The 20,210-nt window shown below is 35.2% G+C and overlaps 1 protein-coding gene across 7 annotated transcripts in view; it reads right to left on the bottom strand.

The window, feature by feature from the left end:
• Nucleotides 1-1,405: 1,405 nt before the first annotated feature.
• LOC105060172 (ABC transporter C family member 13) overlaps nucleotides 1,406-20,210 on the bottom strand; it is a 51,268-nt gene continuing 32,463 nt past the window's right edge. For 3 of the 7 annotated variants that reach the window (XM_073248061.1, XM_073248067.1, XM_073248069.1), the window contains 18 exons: nucleotides 16,494-16,595; nucleotides 16,346-16,413; nucleotides 16,011-16,142; nucleotides 15,779-15,926; nucleotides 15,094-15,365; nucleotides 14,789-14,936; nucleotides 14,457-14,632; nucleotides 14,268-14,379; nucleotides 14,101-14,154; nucleotides 13,013-13,135; nucleotides 10,114-10,212; nucleotides 9,842-9,934; nucleotides 9,591-9,701; nucleotides 9,357-9,518; nucleotides 8,999-9,186; nucleotides 8,617-8,806; nucleotides 5,648-5,815; nucleotides 1,406-1,644 (listed from right to left, as the gene is read on the bottom strand). In XM_073248061.1, coding sequence (XP_073104162.1) covers nucleotides 1,561-1,644; nucleotides 5,648-5,815; nucleotides 8,617-8,806; nucleotides 8,999-9,186; nucleotides 9,357-9,518; nucleotides 9,591-9,701; nucleotides 9,842-9,934; nucleotides 10,114-10,212; nucleotides 13,013-13,135; nucleotides 14,101-14,154; nucleotides 14,268-14,379; nucleotides 14,457-14,632; nucleotides 14,789-14,936; nucleotides 15,094-15,365; nucleotides 15,779-15,926; nucleotides 16,011-16,142; nucleotides 16,346-16,413; nucleotides 16,494-16,595 — 2,430 coding nt within the window. In that variant the 3' untranslated portion in view covers nucleotides 1,406-1,560. Of the gene's footprint in view, nucleotides 1,773-5,647; nucleotides 5,816-8,616; nucleotides 8,807-8,998; nucleotides 9,187-9,356; nucleotides 9,519-9,590; nucleotides 9,702-9,841; nucleotides 9,935-10,113; nucleotides 10,213-13,012; nucleotides 13,136-14,100; nucleotides 14,155-14,267; nucleotides 14,380-14,456; nucleotides 14,633-14,788; nucleotides 14,937-15,093; nucleotides 15,366-15,778; nucleotides 15,927-16,010; nucleotides 16,143-16,345; nucleotides 16,414-16,493; nucleotides 16,596-20,210 lie in introns of those variants that run through there. The other 4 variants (XM_010943780.4, XR_002163208.3, XM_073248072.1 and 1 more) reach the window with 4 other exon arrangements.

Genomic DNA, 20,210 nt, shown 5'->3' with positions numbered 1-20,210 from the left:
TACTCGATAATGTAACAACATATTACATAATATAACAACACGATGATGATATTATATAATATTTTATATATTAAAATACTATATTATATTTTATTTTTAAGTAAGCTGTGATGATTATGTCCATCTTATAACAATATGATATATCTTATATACTTCACAAAGATATTTTTGATAAAAATTTTTAAAATAAAATATAATAAAATTATAAATTCTTATTATTACATAATATCCAAATCCATAACTATATCCATTCGATGCAAATGTACAAGCTCTTCATCTAATATCAGGTTTAGATACTTCTCTTAGAAGCATATTATTATATATTAAAAGAAACATGAATGGTTACGATCTCTTTATTTTCTAGATAAAATAATTTTGATCTATCATTTGATAAAAAAATTATTTTATCTACGTAAATTAGTAAATTAAATAAATTTATTATTTTAGTTGTATATGCTAATTTTTCTCTATTAGAATAAGAAAAGAATTAACAAACCAAGAGAGATGTATTTATGTTAAAAATTTTTTATATATATACTCTTTCAAATATTCAAATTTGTACGAATACCCTCATAAAATTACTATTTGCATATATATCCCAATAATTTTTTCTTTTTGCACATCTATCCTTAAGGATATTTTAGTCATTTTAATTTTAAACAGTGTTAGATGATATAGGCACATATGCAAAAAAAGATATTGTATGAGGATATACATGCAGATATCAATTTTAAAAAAATATTTATGTAAATTTAAATATTTAGAAGGATATACATGTAAAAAATCTTATCATTTAACCATTATATCGACGTAACGTAGAAAGGTGCACAGAATTGCAGACTGCTATAACATTATGATGGCCATAATTTAAAACCCTGAGCTACATTACCCCGCAAGGAAAACAAAGATATGTTCTCAAGAGCACATTATCTGGCTTCGGCTGATAAATGGCACATTTTAGAGTTGTCTGTCCAAAGAGCAAAGTTAAAACATGCTAAAATTCTGAAATTTAGAAGGGCAACAAATATCTTAAATCCACAATAAAAATTCTTTAATTCGAAAGAATAACCCAACAAACTATTCCAGTTATGAATTTTTGAGGTTGCTCATTTGAAGTACCATACAGATATCATAGTGGAGGCATTTGCTTCCCAAATCATTTTGCATTATAGCTGTCCAAAGCTTGGATATCTACAGATAAGCTTCAGAAGAAGAATCCAATAGCCAAGTAGCAATCAATGGTCAAGCGACATTGGTTTCCAAGTTTTCAGCCTAGAGTTTCAATTGTATTGCAGAACTCGAAGCTTTGGGACACCTTTTATAGAACCAAACTCTGGTGTCATGCATTGTCCTCACATATTGACAATATTCAATCTATAAAGTTTGCTTTTGAGACAACAACTCGGATTAAAAAGCACATCAAATTATCAATGGATTAAGAAGAGCACAGGAACAGCCCCTATCAAGTCAGAAACACAAAAGAATATAACTGCAACATGACAGAAGTTCAATATGGTCTAAATGATACATTTGACTGATACAAGCAGTCATATATATTCATTACATCTTCTGTAATCTTTCAGGTGGTAATTTGATGCAGCAATCTCTAGGCATGGTGATGAAACCTTTAGCATTTAAAGTACCCTACAGGAAATATAGTGGAGGCATTAGCTTCAAAAATCATTTCGCATTCACATTGTAGATGCTCGAGCAAAGCTCGAAAATCTAGAGTATTCATCTTTCAGAAGAACTTGTGGGTTTCCTTGTTCAACCTACAAAGAGATCAACAATACAATCATTTTAGAAAAAAGAAAGAAGGAAAAAGGCCTTTCAGTTCATATCATATCAAATAAATCATTTTAGCGTTCACAAACCAGATATAGGCAACAACTATGCAATCATGTATAACAACTAGCACCTTAGATACAATTATAAACAATACCAGTTATGATAACGCATAAGCATGAACCATGGGACATCAATTATGTCATCCACTTTGTCGCACAGGGATTTGAATTCACAGTTAGCAACATCAATGGACACAGAAGAATGAAATAGAGAAACCTAAGTTGGATAAGTAAGTGTTGGAATTTCGTAGGATGCGCATGCATATGGATTTCAAAATTTTTTTCATAAACAATGCAGCGGATTTATAGACTAAAACACCTTTTAATCTAGAACATGCATGCATAAGAACAAAGCATCCAAAGGTCTACTTCATATGCTGAAATTAACACATGCTGATTTTAGGCTGAAAATAAAATATATGATCGAATCACATACCTATTTCACTTTTTCTTTCTTCAAATTTGGATCTAGAAGAAGATAGATTCCACCTTAGCCACACAAATGTCTGACCTCTATGGGTATCCACTCAGGATCAGTCTGGATTGATCTTTTTTGATGTAGATCTTTCTTCTCCAAGAACAATCTTCCTACGAATCTGAACGAAGACTGGATCTGTGATCAACTCTTTGATCATTTCCTTGATTTTCTTTTCTTCTTCTTGTTCCTGATCTCTTTCTCTTGATTATGATGCAATCAAGACCTTGAAACCAGATTGGAAGATGGACGCCCAAACTCCTTTTGGGCGTGTAAATGGTGGGACGTCCAAGAGTCTTGGACGTGTGAACCAAAGGGAGGAAGAGAGGGAGGCGTGGGGGCTATTTGGGAGGCTAGGAGCAATCTGAAAATCTGATGATAAGACTAAGGAAGGGCCCTCTTAAATAGAGAGCAATTGGAGTCCTAACCAAAACCAAATCAGCCATATAATATGAGTCCTAATCGCATTAGGACTCCTTGTTTTCCTCATTTTTTGACCCCACCCAAGTGAAACAAGGGTTGGCCCCCTCTAGGGCTCTCTCTCACACGCCAAAGGGAGGAGGAGGTGCGCCCCTCCCTTGTCTTTCACACCATCCATCAAGTGGGCACGCCCACACTTGATTAAATCAAGTGGCGCCCCTTAATTAAATCAAGGAATCAATTTGGGGATCGAACCTCTAATAGACATGATCCAAAACTCTAAGCATCCAACATTTGGAGCCCAATGAATCTAATTCAATTAGGTTCATAGCAGATAATTAATACGAATTAATTCTTATTAAATAAGCAATCCAAGTTACATAAGAAATTGGATTTAACCATGTGCTAGCAAGGTTCTCTTAAATCCAATGGGATTTCTCCGAATCCAATTGAGACTTCATAAGCTCAATTGCTTAATCCAAGTCAAATTCCTTTGTTGTGTGACCCCATAGGTTTAATTCTGTCTGATAGTGAGATGTACCATGATCTTTATCATAGTATCATTGAAACTCTTTTCAATGGATCAGAACGATTTTATTCTAACTCAACAAGGATCGTCGATCCAAAACAATCCTAATAAGCTCTCACAATCCACCAGTGACACCTAGCAGTATGTAGTGGCAACCCAGCAAAATCAAAAAAGAACCTCAAGGTGTAGTTTCCGTATGATTCAGTCCCTCTATCGTGAGTCCCGACTAAATTACAAGCTATGGATAAATCGTCAAACCTCAACATCAGTCATATGATAAATTCAATCAGCTCAAGTCCAATTGTGATTCTCATAGAAACTCCTTTCCATCAATCACACTGTTGTAACCACAGACTTATAGACTTAGCCTCTCAAATCATATAGGACCACTCATTTCTATCAAGATTGATAGATTCCATCTAGATGCGTACCCTACTCCTACAATGGACCAACTGTTGCCAACATACACCACATGATCTTAAGTGGCTAAGAGGCCATGTTTCTATGTAGTCAAACTCCAGCAGCCTCACTGTGAGTAATCGTGTCACCGCAAATCAAAAAATCATTCACACAACTACAGCATCGGGATGATTACTGACGATTGAGTAGAAATCCACGTGATCTCTCATATGGTCACGCTCAATACTAGTTATTCTCTAACAACTACCCACACTTGTCACTCAATGTCTCTACACTGTATACTAGAGACTTATCTACCTCGAAGGAAGCGATTTGTGCGCCGGTCTATCCAGATTGATCACCGTCCTCATAATGATACTACGATCGGGAGCAATTTAGAAATTAATTATACATGCCTCTAGTTCTCAATACTTTGAGAATATGTATCTTAAGCATTAATTCTTTAGACGATTCAAGGACACATCATACTTGAATAAAAAATAAAATCTTGCCCTTTTATTAATCAAATCAATATTTTTAAGTACAAAATTGTGTCCTAGAATAAGACAATGTGTCAGCCGAACTGGCTTCTAGAACATACATCCAACAATTAGGTGCCCCAATTTATATTTCAGCTCTATGACCAAAACATACTCTGATAAGTGGAGATTAGATGATTGAATCAGTTCTTTTTAGAGGGCATTTGGGTCACAAATTTGACTATGATTCTACATGTCCAAGAGAAACTACAGTTTGCTTCAAAAAGATTGTATTGCTATAATGGAAATCAAAATTAGCTCTCAGTTCTCTGAATGCAATTGGTAGCTTGCATAAGTCCATAAGCCTAATTTTTAAAAAATGAGAGGTTATGAAACCTAAATATTCCACCAGAAAGTTGCCTATATACAATTTTCCAGCCTGAGTGCTACTTTTGATGAATATTGGTATGCATATTATCACATGTACATACACCCATATTACAAATATACACAATTCTCTCCATTTTTCATGTATGTATGTTGTTGTTTTGGTCGCGTGGGGGTTTGGGGCGGGAAGGTGTGCTGCTAGTACCTCGTTTATCACCCCTTTTGCTCCTTCAGGCTTTTAGGGTTTCCTCATTTTCTTTTTCTTCCCCCCCATACCATTCCTTTCTGACAGTTCTTTTGTTTCATGTTTGTTTTAATCATCAAGCTCTTTCCCATCTCAGCCATGTTTGATGATCTTTGAGAAGCCTCTTGCTGACTTCTGCATCAACCACTGGTTCTTCAAGTGTTCCTTGTTAAGATCGATCTTTCTATTCCTGTCAGGAGCTCTAACTCCACTCATTTTGACTGTCCTTCATCGCCTCCCTTATGCCTTCCAGATGCTTCTTAAGAATATCTATCTCCCATAATATTCAGCTCAATAGCAGACCCCAACTGGTCTGGGATTAAGACTTAGTTGAGTCTAGTCTTAAAAATAAAGTTTTGAAGTAATCTAGAAAACGCCATGAATATGAGAGAGAATATAATAATAGCATTAGAAAATGAATATAGAAGAAAAAAACACAGGATAGTACTTACAAAATATACAATTAGACAGAAAAGCCAAAAGGTTCCAAAAGTTTCTCCATCAGAAAACAGGGCAATAAAGGGGCTCATGTATGAACCTAAGAGTTGAGAATAGCATGGGAAGACAATAGAAGTCCAGGATGGAGCAAGTGAAAAAGAACTTGACATGTTTCTTGGGATGGAACTTACAGCCTTAGGCAAAGGATAAATGCTTAAAAACAATGCGTACCATCTTCATCGAATAAATGAAATTAGGTTACTGGTTATGACCAGAATTGTAATATTTAGCTATAAAAACCGACAGATTCTTGTCAAATAAGCAATAAAGATTAAACTAGTTGACCAGAACTTTCCCTACATGCATGCATGCATGCATGCATGTATGTATATATATTGGATATACATATAAAAATTGGTTTACTCTTACCAGGTTCCCATGGTCAAGAATTAAAATCTTGTCCATGCTCAACACTGTAGAAATGCGATGGGCTATTGTCAGAATTGTCATGCCTTTACATTCATTGGAAATTGTATTTTGTAGTATCAATGCTGTCTGAGTGTCAACATTGGCTGTGCACTCATCCAAACAAAGTATCTGCATTAAAAAAAGCGCCATTTGTGAAGCAATATTCTAATTGAATTTTCCTGGCTACGGTTAAAAGATAACTTGCAAGGCTAAGAATAGCAATGTTTGAGTTAGATATATAATGCAACTTAAATTCTTCCTAAGTCTTAACAATATTGATTGTTAGCTATTTGTGAGACAATAATAATGAATTCTTGTATTGAAATTAATCTGATGCTAAGAATTGGTTTCAATCATTGATGATCAACATGCTTTTCAAGCAGCATGACACAAAATTGTGATCAGATAAGTACACAAAAAAAAGAGTCAATTTTTTGAGAATAAAACATATAACATTGTAAAACAGAGTCTATGCTGAAGATTATGGAGTACATAAGACAGAATCATTACTTTCAAAATTTAAAGAACAATATATGCTGAAAATCCTGGATCAGCAGCATAGATATCAACCATCTATACAATAACAACCACACTCTAAAACTCAGCCTTATGTTTGAGATAACTTATCAGCTATTTTCAGTTGGTTGATTTCAATGGTAAAGGCATAAAGCATAAATGCTGCACTCAAGATCACAAACTCATCAATCAGTCATTGACGCATTATCCAAATGAGAAGAAAAAAGTTAGCATGAATTGACTGAAATAGCAGGAGACGATGTCTGTGTGCATGCACACATGAGCTATGCTTTAAATCCTGGATCAGTGTTTTGGCATTATATATATCAAACAACTATATGAGATATGGTATAAGCATATAGCATATCCATTTTACCTTAGATCATAAACTCAAATGGCTGATTGATGCATTATGCAATTGAAAAGGGGCAAAAAAAAAACTGCAGATAAATTTACTGGCAACATCATAAGAAGGTGCATGTGTCCTCCTTGTTTAAGAACCAAGACTTCTTATACCACTTAATATATTTAACAATACCACTGCAGATGCATATTCTATGCACAAGAATGCATGCACACTCAGGCACAAACAACATATGAGCAATGATAACCATACTGTGAAACTTACTCTTATGCTTGAAGTCAACACATGCACTCCATTAAGAACACAAACTCGTCAATTGTTGATGGATGCATTATCCAATTGAGAAGAGGAAAAAACACATATAAATTGACCATCATGGCAGGAGGAGATGTGCACTCCTTGCTTAAGAACTGAAACTTTTCCACCACTAATAGTATATTTAAGAAAATTGTTGGAGACAGCACATGGAGGGCTATAGCCATTGTCAATTTGTCATTATATATGTAGGTCCACAATAGTGGATTTTCTTGCAAACAATGCAGCCTTGCATCTACAATTTCATGGTGTAAAGCAATAGAATTACTTTCCAAGCTTGATACAGATTCAAACTTCGTATTGGAGATTGACCAATCTGCTGTCAATTTCAGTCATTGGTTTCTATCTGTGTGACCTCTGGTCTGCATGATTTCATCCAATGGCAACACCTGCCACATGGTGGTCAAAATATTGCAACATGATCACCAACCAGTATGAAATATTCATGCCAGACAGCCTATCATCCAAAATGGCCCACTTGATTGTCATATTCCACAACAGGTAAGAATCACATGAAAGGTGTTTGACGATCTATGTCCTCATCCATCCCTCCCCCCCCCCCTCCCTCCGCCCATGCCACAACAATGTTGCAACATACACAATGGTCACTGATTCTGCAGAAAGTGCACTATTATGCTATTCTCATGATGAAACCACACATTTTGCTTAACAGCTGTTTTTGGCAACACTTTTCATAGCTTAAATGTCGGTTTAACTAAACTTCATTACATCAATATTGGTAAGTTAAAAAGACAAAGAATTATGCAAAATAAAGTAAAATAGCTACAGCCTTCCAGGAAAGTTGCCATAGGAAAGGCAAGAATGAACTTTTATTAAATATTGGTTGTCCTCTCAGGCGAAATAATAAATTGATCTCAGTCTTTGTTTTCCCTTGTTTACTGTTTAATCCCACAGTCAACACCCAATCACTATAATTTTCACCATAAATGAAACTAGAAACTCCCGGCAATCGTCAACACATCCTACTAAAACAACAGCTCAAAAGAATAAATGTCATTCATTTCGCTGCACCAAAATTATCTCAGAAATGTGAGAACACATGCTCCCAGGTTTAATGTCCCATATATTATTTTGTGGGAGGCTTGGAGCTAATAGCAAAAATAAACTCATGCGCACATTTTTAGGAAATTATACTGGTCAATAAACAAGGAACACAGCTTTGGGAAGATGCCTATGTTGTACCCTTTTTAATCTAAACAAACCCAGATTTATCTGTCACATAGCTAAACAGGTACGTGCATATCGACATATAGCACTGGTATAATGAAGAAAATAAGAAACTATTCCCAAACAGGAGAAAATGTTTACAAACAACGAACACACATTGTTAGTATCAGCAGCACCAGTATGACAACCAAACCGTATCCAAACAGGAGAGACTAATGTTAAACACAAAATAATGTGTGCTCCATTCGGATGCTATACTGGTCAATGGCTTTGGGGAGGATGTTTACACTGTACTAATTTGTTTCATATCTAACAGATCCAGGTAAATCAATTAATAATGCCAGTATAATGAAGAAACTATAAGAAAACAGGAGAAAATGTTGATTTAGGAACTTCCAGTGGTTGCATTTAGTTGAAGACATGCATGCTACAGCTGTTGATATGCATTATATTTCTATTCAGATAGAATACATAAAATACTTAACAAAGTTACAAGCATAAAATTCTTAATTTCTTTTGCATGATAAGTCATATTGGAGTGTCTTGCCTTAGAAGACTTAATAATTGCACGTGCAAGGCATATAAGCTGCCGCTGACCAACTGAAAATGATGTGCCGCTTTCTTTTACATGAAGGTCAAGCCCGCCAGCTGATTCTATCTCTGCTTTAATATGGCATTTCTGAAGAGCTTCCCAGATTTTTTCATCTGTTGTCATACCAGATGGATCTAGGTTTTCCCTAGGACATGCAGAAGACAAAATTTAAAACCTTGCATGCTTAAAATTAAATACATGAACCAGGAAGTACATAGTACATGTTATGCACTAATATCCCATGCATTAAAGAGACTACAAACATGTTAATTTGAGAAACATAGGAAAAAAACAACTTTAAAGGGATCATGATATAAACTTCATTGCTTGGAGGTACCTTAGAGAGCCTTCGAATAAGAATGGGCTTTGGGGAACTACTGCAAAATGTCCACGAAGATTCCTGATAGCAATATCAGCCACATCAATGCCATCAACTAAAATGCGCCCATTACAAACGGGAGTAAGGCGAAAGAGTGCATTAAGTACACTGGATTTTCCAGCTCCTGTCCTTCCAACAATTCCAACCTAGCATGGTATAATAAATATGGTTAGAAAAGATACTGCACGGCGCACGCTATACCAAAAGCAAGTGCGATAACATCTGAAGGACTGATCAGATAACATGCATGTGTAGCGCAATCTATCAACTAAACTGATGTCTGCATTTCTGTAACAGGACTCCACACTGCACTGACCTGCATGCCTGCTGCAATATAAAATGAAACATCATTTAGAGCAGCTGGCAACGATGGCTTATATCTAAGAGTGACATGTTCAAAGACAATCTGTCCTTGCATAGGCCATTCTGGATGCACGGATCGTGATCCCTGAAGTCCTTCTTGAGGAATATCCATGTACTACAAGAAGTAGAAAATGAATCAGTGATAGGTCAATGTTTCAGTGGACCATTAGAAAGATTATCAATTCACCTCAACCACTCTCTCAACAGAAACCATTTCCTTCTCTGTCTCTGTGAAACTAGTAAGAAAACTGCTCAACAATGAGACGACTGGTGCTGTGTAAGACAGGGCCAAGCCTACCTGCAGTCAATCAAACTATCCCTAAGTTTTCTACAGGCATAAGCTTGAGATGACCTCTACAAATATTGACTTTGCTGAAAATTAAGATCTAAAGAATGTGAGTTTTGAGGGTCAAGAATGTGTTTCACGGGAAAACTTACCAGTCCAGGTGTACCAAAGCTAAGTGGAAAATTGCCACGGCAACCAATAACAGCCATCACAGCAATGAATAAAATGACAAATGCTGCCAGCAACTAAAACATTTCTCTGGTCATTGCAACACGTGTGACTCTTGAAAACAAACACTATTAGTGATGAAAGCTAAATATCCTATAGAACCAGCTCCTTCAAGTGGTTGATTATATGCAAGAGAGTTCAATAGTATAGAATGAACATGAAATTTGCTAAAGAAAAAAGAAAGAAAGAACTATACTTGGAGCCGCAGAGAGAGCCACAAACTTGCTGTTAGTTCTGAATAGGAAGTTTGCTGATACAGTGTGACATGCTCCATGAATCTACCCATGAAAAATTCCTGTCCATTTACCTCATTAGGTGAAAAATTTGTCTCAAAATAAAAGTTCTGAAAGTTTAGTAAGACCTTGGAAGTCAAAAGCTTTTGATATTATCGGAAGTATTAAAAAATATGCTAGAGCGAGCTGCAGAATTTCTTTATCTTCTGGATTAGAAATTGACTTCACCACAAAGATACCAATCATTCATGAAATTGTAAATCTGCATAATTGAACTCTCTACATGCTTGATATTACTGATAGCTGTTGACCTCTCACACAAGTCACATCTAAATCAGAACTGTAAGTTCTAGGAACTCTGACCTAGGGGTGTGCGAAAAACCGGCTGAACTGTGAACCCAATACGAACTGGTCTTCTTGGTTCGGTCTATAACATTTTTTTTTTTCAAAATTCCGTTTGGCTTTGGTTTGAGAAAGTCTTGAACCAAAAAAATTTGGTTCGATTTCAATTGGTGTTTTCTGAAAACCGATTCAAACCGACCCCACCCAACCTATGTGTATATATATACAAATATATACATTCCAACCGACCCAACCTGACTCGACCCACATATGTCTATATATATAAAAATTTCAATTTCCTATTATTTCATATATTTTGTTTTATATATAAAATAGAATATCAACCCGATAAACCGAACCAAACTTTTGGGTTGGTTTCAAGCAGTTTTTGTAGATGATCGGCTTGGTTTCAGTTTTAGGAAATCGGTTTAAATTGGTTCAGTTTTGGGTTTAGCTCCAAACTGACCCAACCTGTGCACACTCCTACTCTCACCCATTTATAAGAGGACATGATTATGTGATGAAGACAACAGAACAGGTCAGATGAATTTGCTAGATTACTTTCATGTTCTCTTTAATTAACTGAAGGCATGTTGTGTTCCAATAGCGAGAAAATCATTGGTCATTATGAAAGTCAAGTTAAAAATTCAAAACAAAAAAGTCTAAGATATGTTCACACGACAGCAGAATCTCATTTGCAATGAAGAAGCAAAGAGGGCCAAAGAAGCATGGGCCTCAAGGATTTCTCTTACAGGTAAACTTTCTACAGAGCACAAAGTGAAAAGGAGCATTAAAAATAAAATTAAAAAAAATGTTCTCTATCAAGCTCTGAATTATAAATTAAACTCTCGCCTAACCAACTTTTGCTATTGGTGTTTGCAGTGTGGGAGATAATGCCTGGATGAAGTAGTGCTTGGATGGTGTTTACATATCATAGCCATAGGTAAAACATGAACAAATTAATCAACTTGACCACCACTAATATATCATGACATCTGCACAGCTTATTACAAAGATACACAAACAGTCAAAAATATGCACAGCATATATAACTAATATTTAGATATTTGCCAATATACCTTGCTGGTGCCAAAATAAATATTGTTTGTGTTACTAGGGGTTCAATTTTTCTCTAAGAAGTACTTGTAGATTCAAGAACGTTTTAGGCCTAAAGTTTCATTAGATGCCTGTGGATAATTTTTAGTATCACCTTTTTTCTTATAAATCAATTGTATACTCTTTTCCTCCATTCATCAGGTATGTTCTTGTTCTCCAAAATTTTATCTAATAAATTAGTCAACAAAGTTAGTCCCACATCACCTAAATGCTTCCAAACCTCAATATGGATTCCATCAGATCCAGCCATTTTTCTTGCATCTTTTTCATACCTCATTTACTAAATACTCTTAATAACTTAACATTTCTATCCTCGACGGCACTGGTAAGGCATCCTAAATGATCTTAATTTTCATTAAATAGCTTATCAAAATAACCTCTCCATCTTTCTTTGATCTTGTCCTCCTTTACTAAAACTTTTTAATCCTCATCTTTGATGAATTTAACCTGAGTCAAGTCTCTAGTCTTCCTTTTTCTTAGTCTTGCAATCTTATATATATCTTTTCCCCAATCTTAGTTTCTAACTGATGTAAGTCTTCATACATCTTGAATCTAGCCTCTCATACCACTTTGTAATTCCTTCTTAGCCCCCTAATAACCTACGTATGTGCCTCCATTCCTCCATTCAGATAGTTTTCTACAGCAGTCTCTTTTTGCCTTAACCACCAATGTTACCATCCCATCCATATAAAACTATTTTAACTTTCATTAGAGGCTTGTAGATAATTTTTCTTAGCAACATAAGCATCCCATCTATACTAGAGTAACTATTGTGAATGCATTGCATAATATTTCTTGAGAGAGGTTTAAGGATTATTGATTGTGTCATAAAGCAAATAAAACATGAACCAATGTCTGATCATGGTCCTCTATTCGCCAAGTCTCGGGTAATCAGCGAGGACATGCAAATTACCATTGCACAGGGACACATAGATTCAGAACCGAAATAGATTTCCTCACCCTTCTTTCTATACTGCATCAAGGTGAGTGAATAGCTTAGATGATACAACTTATCATAGAGGACATTTTTGATACTTCTGTAGCTTTTGAATAAGTCAAGATAGAGCATATATGCAGAGAAGTTAATGATGTAGCTGACTGACTTCCCAACTAGGGAAATTGCCAACGCATAAATATGGATTGGTCTTCAAAATCTTATTATCTGTTAATGTAACTCAACTAATGTATATGGATATCTCAGCCACCCAGAGGGATTGTCTTAGAGAGGGGTTCTAATGACCATTTTTTTTCTTTTTTAAAAAAATACATGAATCAAAATCACATGATTTAGCAATATACTGCAATAAGATATGCCTGATAGAGAGTAAACATAGAAAATAAATACTAAAATGAATAAATTTCATAATGAGGTTACCAGAACAAAACTAGTATACCATATTTTACCTCTTTTTTAAGTGCCCTTATAGTTGATGACCCATCCAATGTTTCTGTGAAACATGAATAGATAGGTGAGCGAGAAACACTATCAAGCCTCCTCAGTTCACGTGATGTGGACCTATAGTAGAACTGCAATACAACAATCATGACAATTAAACTATCCTTCAGCTCTTTATATGACTACATAGAGTGAATATTTTTGTTTTTCAAAACCAAACCGCGAAACAGGTTCAAAAATAATATATTATTTTGTCATTAACATCCATGTCTTAACATTAAAATGGCAAACAGCAGTCCAATATTTCATTCTGATAAAACCCAGTTAGGCTGGACCCTGTTATTTCCATTGTAATAGTAAATGATATTTTAGGAAGGTGGTCTGTTCTTTAGAGGATATCGGCATTACTAAAAGCTCGCCATAATCTTAACTGAGGTACAATTGTTGGGCAATAGGAATAGTCCCACATTGAATAGGTAAAGGACCTTTGTTGGCATTAACCTACTAGCTTAAGCCTTTGGTCGGATACTTTGATATGGTATCAGGACCAACTGTCCAACTGTCTCTCTTGCCTACCAACATCTCTGTGCTCCCACTTACTAATCCATGTGTCCATCCTTTCGCACTCAACATATGAGAGGGGGTGTTGCCATGTTGGAAAAGGAAATAGTCCCACATTGCATAGGCAAAGGACCTTTGATTGTACAACATATTCATAGGCCTCTCCACCTGCTAGCTCAAGCTTTTGGGTTGGGGTGTTGCCATGTTGGAAAAGGAAATAGTCCCACATTGCTAGACAAAAGACCTTTGATTGTACAACATATTCATAGGCCTCTCCACCTGCTAGCTTAAGCTTTTGGGTTGGACTTTAATAGAATATTATTTAGATCACACATACAGATATATATATATATATAAATATAAATATAAATAAATAAATATATATATATATATATATATATATATATATATATATATATATATATATATATATATATCCCAAATATAGGCTTATATCAGTTTGTCACGATATTATAGAAATTAGGAAATGAAATGGCTTATGACAATCAGAAGAAAATTGTGGGAGGATAAGTACCTGCAATTTGCTGTACACATACCACAATGGAAACAACAAAAGCAAGAATATTATCTGCACAATGTTATGCATGGATGACAAGCACAGTTAATTTGATGCAAAATTTTTGATAATGGAGAATAATATAAAATTTGATCTTTTATCTATATAACAAAGAGTTATGTCACCTGCACATAGGATAAAACCACCACAATGCCCAATAAACTATAGAAATTGGCCAGGAGAATGTTGAGAATAAAAGGAAGAGAATCATCAAGTGTGTACAAATCTGAGGACAATCTGCATGAATAATAGAATTTGTTGAATAGGAATTTTTGAACCGTAAGAAGCTTTTATAAAACCATAGTAATAATAACCTGTTGAGTATGCGCCCACTAGGATTCTGGTCAAAAAAATGTACTGGTGCATTGACAAGCTTATTCAGAAGCTTGTTATGCACCTGAACTGCAGCACGTAGACCGCCATATGCAAATGAGAATGCCCTTGCTAAAGTGAAAATGGAGTTTGCCAAGCCAAAGATGGAGAGAATAACCTATAGAAACAATCAAAACTTAACTAGTATGCTATGTGAGAATATGTGTTCCTTGCATCAAGGAGATTTTCAACATATAAACAACAAATTGCTTTCATACGATGGCATAATTAGCTCATGATAGTAAGTTCGAAGAATGAAAAGATGCAAGCTTACCAGATAAAATCTTGTGTTCTCAGTTCCAGTGGTAGTATCAACCCAGTAAGATAGCCAGAGATCATTTCCATTGCGAGATGCTTGCATCAAAAATGCTGAAACACATATGACAAAAACAACAGGCCAGCTCGCAAAGGTAGCATAACACCTGTTGAAGTGAAGAGAATGATTTTTCAGTCATACAAGTTGAGAGAAAACACCAATAAATTTCACTGGCCTAGTACTATATAACAATTTAGATATTTTGGTTTACACTGCAAGCCTTTTATAATATTTAACAAACCTTAATGAAATACATCACTCACTTATAAACACTAAGTTCAACTCTTCCCTCTTTTCTAAACTCCGTTTCAGCAGTCTCTTGTGCTTCCTCAGAAGTCATTGAGAAATCACTCTCTAGCAGAAGATTAGACCTCAATTCATCAGAAGCACATATTATGCTTTCTTTTAATAGGAACTTTGAATTATTTGGTACATAAGTTGCCAAATACGGTGACACAAAGAAACTGGCTGACATCCCAGCCCACTTTACATGCCCTCTATCCATGATCACAATCATATCTGCAGAAGAAATTGCCTGTATAAAGACAGAAAAAGGTTATTTTTTCCTCAATATTCTCTTTCGAAAGTAGAAAAATTTTAAGTTATCCACCATCTCCAGAAGACTACTAATATTATTACAACTCTTTAATAACTTATGTGTAGATGGAATATCCAAGTAAAACAAATTGTAACCATATAAGAAAGTAAAACTAGTTGGTACATGTACTAGCATATGTTTCACAGAAGTGCATGATGATATTACGTCAGCACCAATAAGAAAAAGTGAAACAAGCAAAGTGGCAACTTTATTGTCCATGAAATTCTCAGGAATGCATGACATTATTATAAAAACCATTAATTTTTATTCATGTGACCATTACGATAAAACATAACATATAACTTATTACATCAAGCAAAATAGTGGTGAAGGATCTCCTCATTGCAAACCTGAACATTATGGGTACATAGTACCCGTGTTTTTTTATTCACTAAAGGACCCAGTATAGTTCTCTGTAAAATCCAGCAAGCAACTTGTGAATCAACTGCACTAAGTACATCATCCAGCAAGTATATGTCAGAGTCACAATAGACAGCCCTGCAATATTTTAAGGTAGTTTTAAGGTTAACAGACAGTGGTCTAAACCTCATAATGACAATTTCTGCATAAATGAGACTTCACCTTGCCAATGCGAGACGGGCTCTCTGCCCACCAGATAAGTTGACTCCTTTCTCTCCAATATATGCAAGATCACCTCCAATCATCAGCGAAATGTCAATGTCAAGTGCACATGCCTGTAATACTTCTCTGTACCTGTTTTAAAATAAAATTCCTAATATCAATCAAGAAGTACAATGGAAATATAGAACAAAGGTAGAATAACTTGCAACAGAACAAGATATTAACCTCCATAGAAATACGAAAACAGGGCTTGTTTGAAATGAAGACAAAAATAAACATTTAAGGAAGGCATTTTCTCATAAAAAAGGTAAAATGTTACATATACAGAAGTCCACCTTCTAGCATCATACTCCTTTCCAAACAAAATATTATCACGAACTGAACCAGACTGGATCCAAGGAACCTACATCAACCATTGACAACAATCATAAAAATATTCTACTATGATTATAGTTTCATTTGAACTAGAAATGCAAGGATAACCTGCGGCACATATGCTAATGATCCACGGGATTGTATAACACCATGAATAAGATGCATCTCTCCCAGAATAGAATTTAACAAGGATGACTTGCCAGAACCAACCTGAAAACAGACAACCAGCAACCAAGCATAGAAGATGAAAATAATGAATACAATACTGAGACCACAAAAATAAAGTAAATCCATGCTTTGATAAATTAGATTAGATTCGACATTGTGTGTGTGTGTGGGTGGTGTGTATGTGTGCACGCACGCACGTGCATGTGTATGTGCGTGTGCGTGTGTGCACCTGGGTGTGTGCGCGCGCGTGCATGTGTGTGCGTGTACCTGGGTGTGTGCGCGCATGCGCGCGCGCGCACGTATGTTTGTGTGTGTGTGCGCCTGGGTGTGGGTGGGTGTGTGTGTGTCTCTATATATATCCATCCTTTTGTGGGTGTGTGTGTGTGCGTGCGTGTGTGTATGTCTATATACATCCATCCCCCAAAAGGATATCATGAATAAGGGTTACTGTAGACCACATTGAAAATGAAACCATTTCTGAATACACTTTGCAATCACAGGAGACCATGGATAAAAAGATAACTAGAGATAAAAAGATAACTAGAGATATTTGTTAGAAACTAAAGTGGATGTAGGGTGACATATCTCAATCAAAAACCATGGATCATCTATTAGGCTAGATGTATGAAAGTTTCCCTAGCGAAGACAAGCATTGAAAGAAGTGAATTTTACTAGTCAATACACTTTCATAGTTACTAACTTGGTCATCCTTCAAGTATTAGTCAAACACAAAATAGCCACTGATCATAATGCATGCCACAAATATTTAGTTTTAACGTACATGTCCTTTAAACTTAAACAGAGCATGGAAGCACGTTACCAATGACTCTCAACATGAAGTCAACCATAGACAAACTGGACTTGTTTTACTAAGCAAGGCAGCTTTAGGCAAAAGGGGAACGTGTCATAGAACCTGAAGGCGAATTGATGCTAAGATGACCAACCAAATCATTTGCCATATTGAAGATTATGAAATTATAGAGCAATATAATCATCAGTTGCAACTATGGAAAAAACAAGCTGAAGACAACTATCGATGGGCATGAGAAATTATTCTCCAATTTCTTTAACCATTTTTCCTTTTTTTTTAAGGATGTAAGCCTCTATCTCATCAAATAAAGAAGTTTCAATTCAAGGGGGCACAGAACTTTTCCTTATTTTTTTGTGCTCTTTTGGTTTTTTTTCTTCAAGATTTTAAAGCCTAATGCAAAAATTAGATATACCATGGCAACTCATCATATGATATCTGATTAAAGGCTAGAATCAAGACAATTCATGGTGTATAAGCTTCTGACACAGTTGCCAATATATGAGCTCCCTGTAGTTACAATAATATTTATAACATCTATCATGCTTTGTTGATGTTTGAATAGCCGCATGTCCCACTATTGTTTCTATCATGAGTTTGAACTTATGGTGCAGATATGTAAATATAGATGCGTAACATAAGTTTCTATTGACAAATTACCTGAACCTATAATATATATGCTGTTGTGAGGATCCATGTGGGCATGTATTTGGTCCCACATGAGCTATGCACTAGATAGATTATTTTAGGCCACGAAATCCAAATAATATGTTCCAGCTAGCATTTTTGGGTGAGGTTCTGAGTTGTGACAAATGGTATCAGAATAGATCAAATTACAGGAAACTATAGCATGGGCCAATTTGGATTGACTACAGGTGAATTGTGATGTTTGTGATTGAATTTGATAGGATTTTGACCCTTAGCCTAATGAGGATGCAGGGCTTGAACAAAGGGAGTATGTGAGGATCCGTGTGGGTATGTGTTTCATCCTACTCCCACATCGGCTACTCACTAAGCAGATCTTGGGTACTTATGCAGGGCAAAAAAATCTTAATAATACCATTTGGCTAGCTTTTTTGGCTGAGGTCCTGGGTTGTGACCGCTACGTAACAGCCAACACATATATCTAGAGTCTTATAACCCTAGATTTGTATAGATTAGTTAAAAACTATTTCGAGTAATGTTTCGATATGCTAGTACATAGACTACTACAAAGCATTAGTTTCATCTTTAAAAATAAAATGAATAAATTAGCATATCTTATAGTGCATCATAAAGATTTTTTATGTTGCACTATATGTACGACACGATATACATATAGCCTTGAATAGAACTAGAGATGCTGTCATGATCAGGATCTAGTAGTAACTCATAAAGGAGGTCAAATTGGATCCAATCATTGATTGAATAGTGGATCATAAGATTCTTCTTGATTTCTTGGAAAAGTTAATATAGAAAATGTAAAAAAAGAGATGATTGCTAGATGAATGAAGGAAAAAAGCCATACACTGTTACACACAAGAATTCTAGTTTCGACCAGCATAAGCACATATATAGCATGTCTAATGAAACAACATATCTAATTGTTCAAGATATTTATACAATAGCAACTTAAATATCGCAATCATCTAGCTTTCTACCAACTACTTGGGATTGGCTTTATGGACCCACATTCGCCAGGTATTCCTATCTAATGCCACCTCTAATATTATTCCAAGTTTCCCCATATCCTTTCTCACAACCTCCATCCATGTTAATTTAGGTCTCCTTTTTCTTTTATTAAACTAAAGTACCTATCCTTATAGGAGCCTCCTCAGGTCATCGCTTTATATATCCATGCCATCTCAATTGATTTTCTATCACTTTATCCTTAATTTGTACAACTCCTATAACTCCTCTAATATATTCATTTCTTAACCTATCATTCCTAGTTTTACCAAGCATCCATCTTAACATTCGCATTTTTTCCATGCTAAATTTGTTTTCATGTACTTTCTTTATTGCCCAGCACTCTAAGCCATACAACATTACAGGTCTTTCTTGTTCTATATTGCCTTAGGTCTCTAAGCAATGCATCTATCATACAATATTCCAGCTCCACATCATCCAACCAAGTCTAATTCTATTGCATATATCTTCATCTACCTTCCTATTATTTTGTATGATAGGTCCTAGGTAATGATATCAGTCAGTCTTTGGTATCACTTTTCCATCGATCTTAATTGATATTATATTTTCATTCTCATTGTTATTAAATTTGCATTCCATATAGTTTGTGTCTGTTCTACTAATTTTTAAATCATTATCCTCTAAAGTTTTCCTCCATAATTCCAATTTAGTATTTAATCTAGTTTACTTTTCATCAATCAATAATATGTTGTCCATTAAAACATATACCATGGTACATCTTCCTGAATATTAATGCAAGCTCATCCATATAAGTATAAAAAGAATGGGTTAGTGTTGATGCTTGACGTAAGCCTGTTGTGATTGAAAAAGCATTTGCTTTATCATAGGCATAGCAACTCCTAACAGTTGTCAATGCCCCAATATACATGTCCTCAATAATCCAATATAACATTTATATACACCCTTCCTTCTTAAAGCCCATCTGATCACTTTTCTTGGCACCCTATCATAAACTTTCTCTAAAACAATAGAAACTATATATAGATTTTTCCCTTTTCTCTATAATTTTCTATCAATTGTCTAAGTAAAAAGCTAGCCACTGTTATTGATTTTTCAAGGAAAATCCAAATTGATTATTTAAAACAATTGTGTTTTACTTAATTTTTGTTCAATTACCCTTTCCTATATCTCATAATGACTCATAAGCTTAATTTCCAATA

The sequence above is a fragment of the Elaeis guineensis genome, chromosome 1 (assembly GCF_000442705.2).
Source record: "Elaeis guineensis isolate ETL-2024a chromosome 1, EG11, whole genome shotgun sequence".
NCBI lineage: Eukaryota > Viridiplantae > Streptophyta > Magnoliopsida > Arecales > Arecaceae > Elaeis > Elaeis guineensis.
Note: the sequence above shows the minus strand (reverse complement) of the source record. Positions and strands in the feature narration are given on the sequence as shown.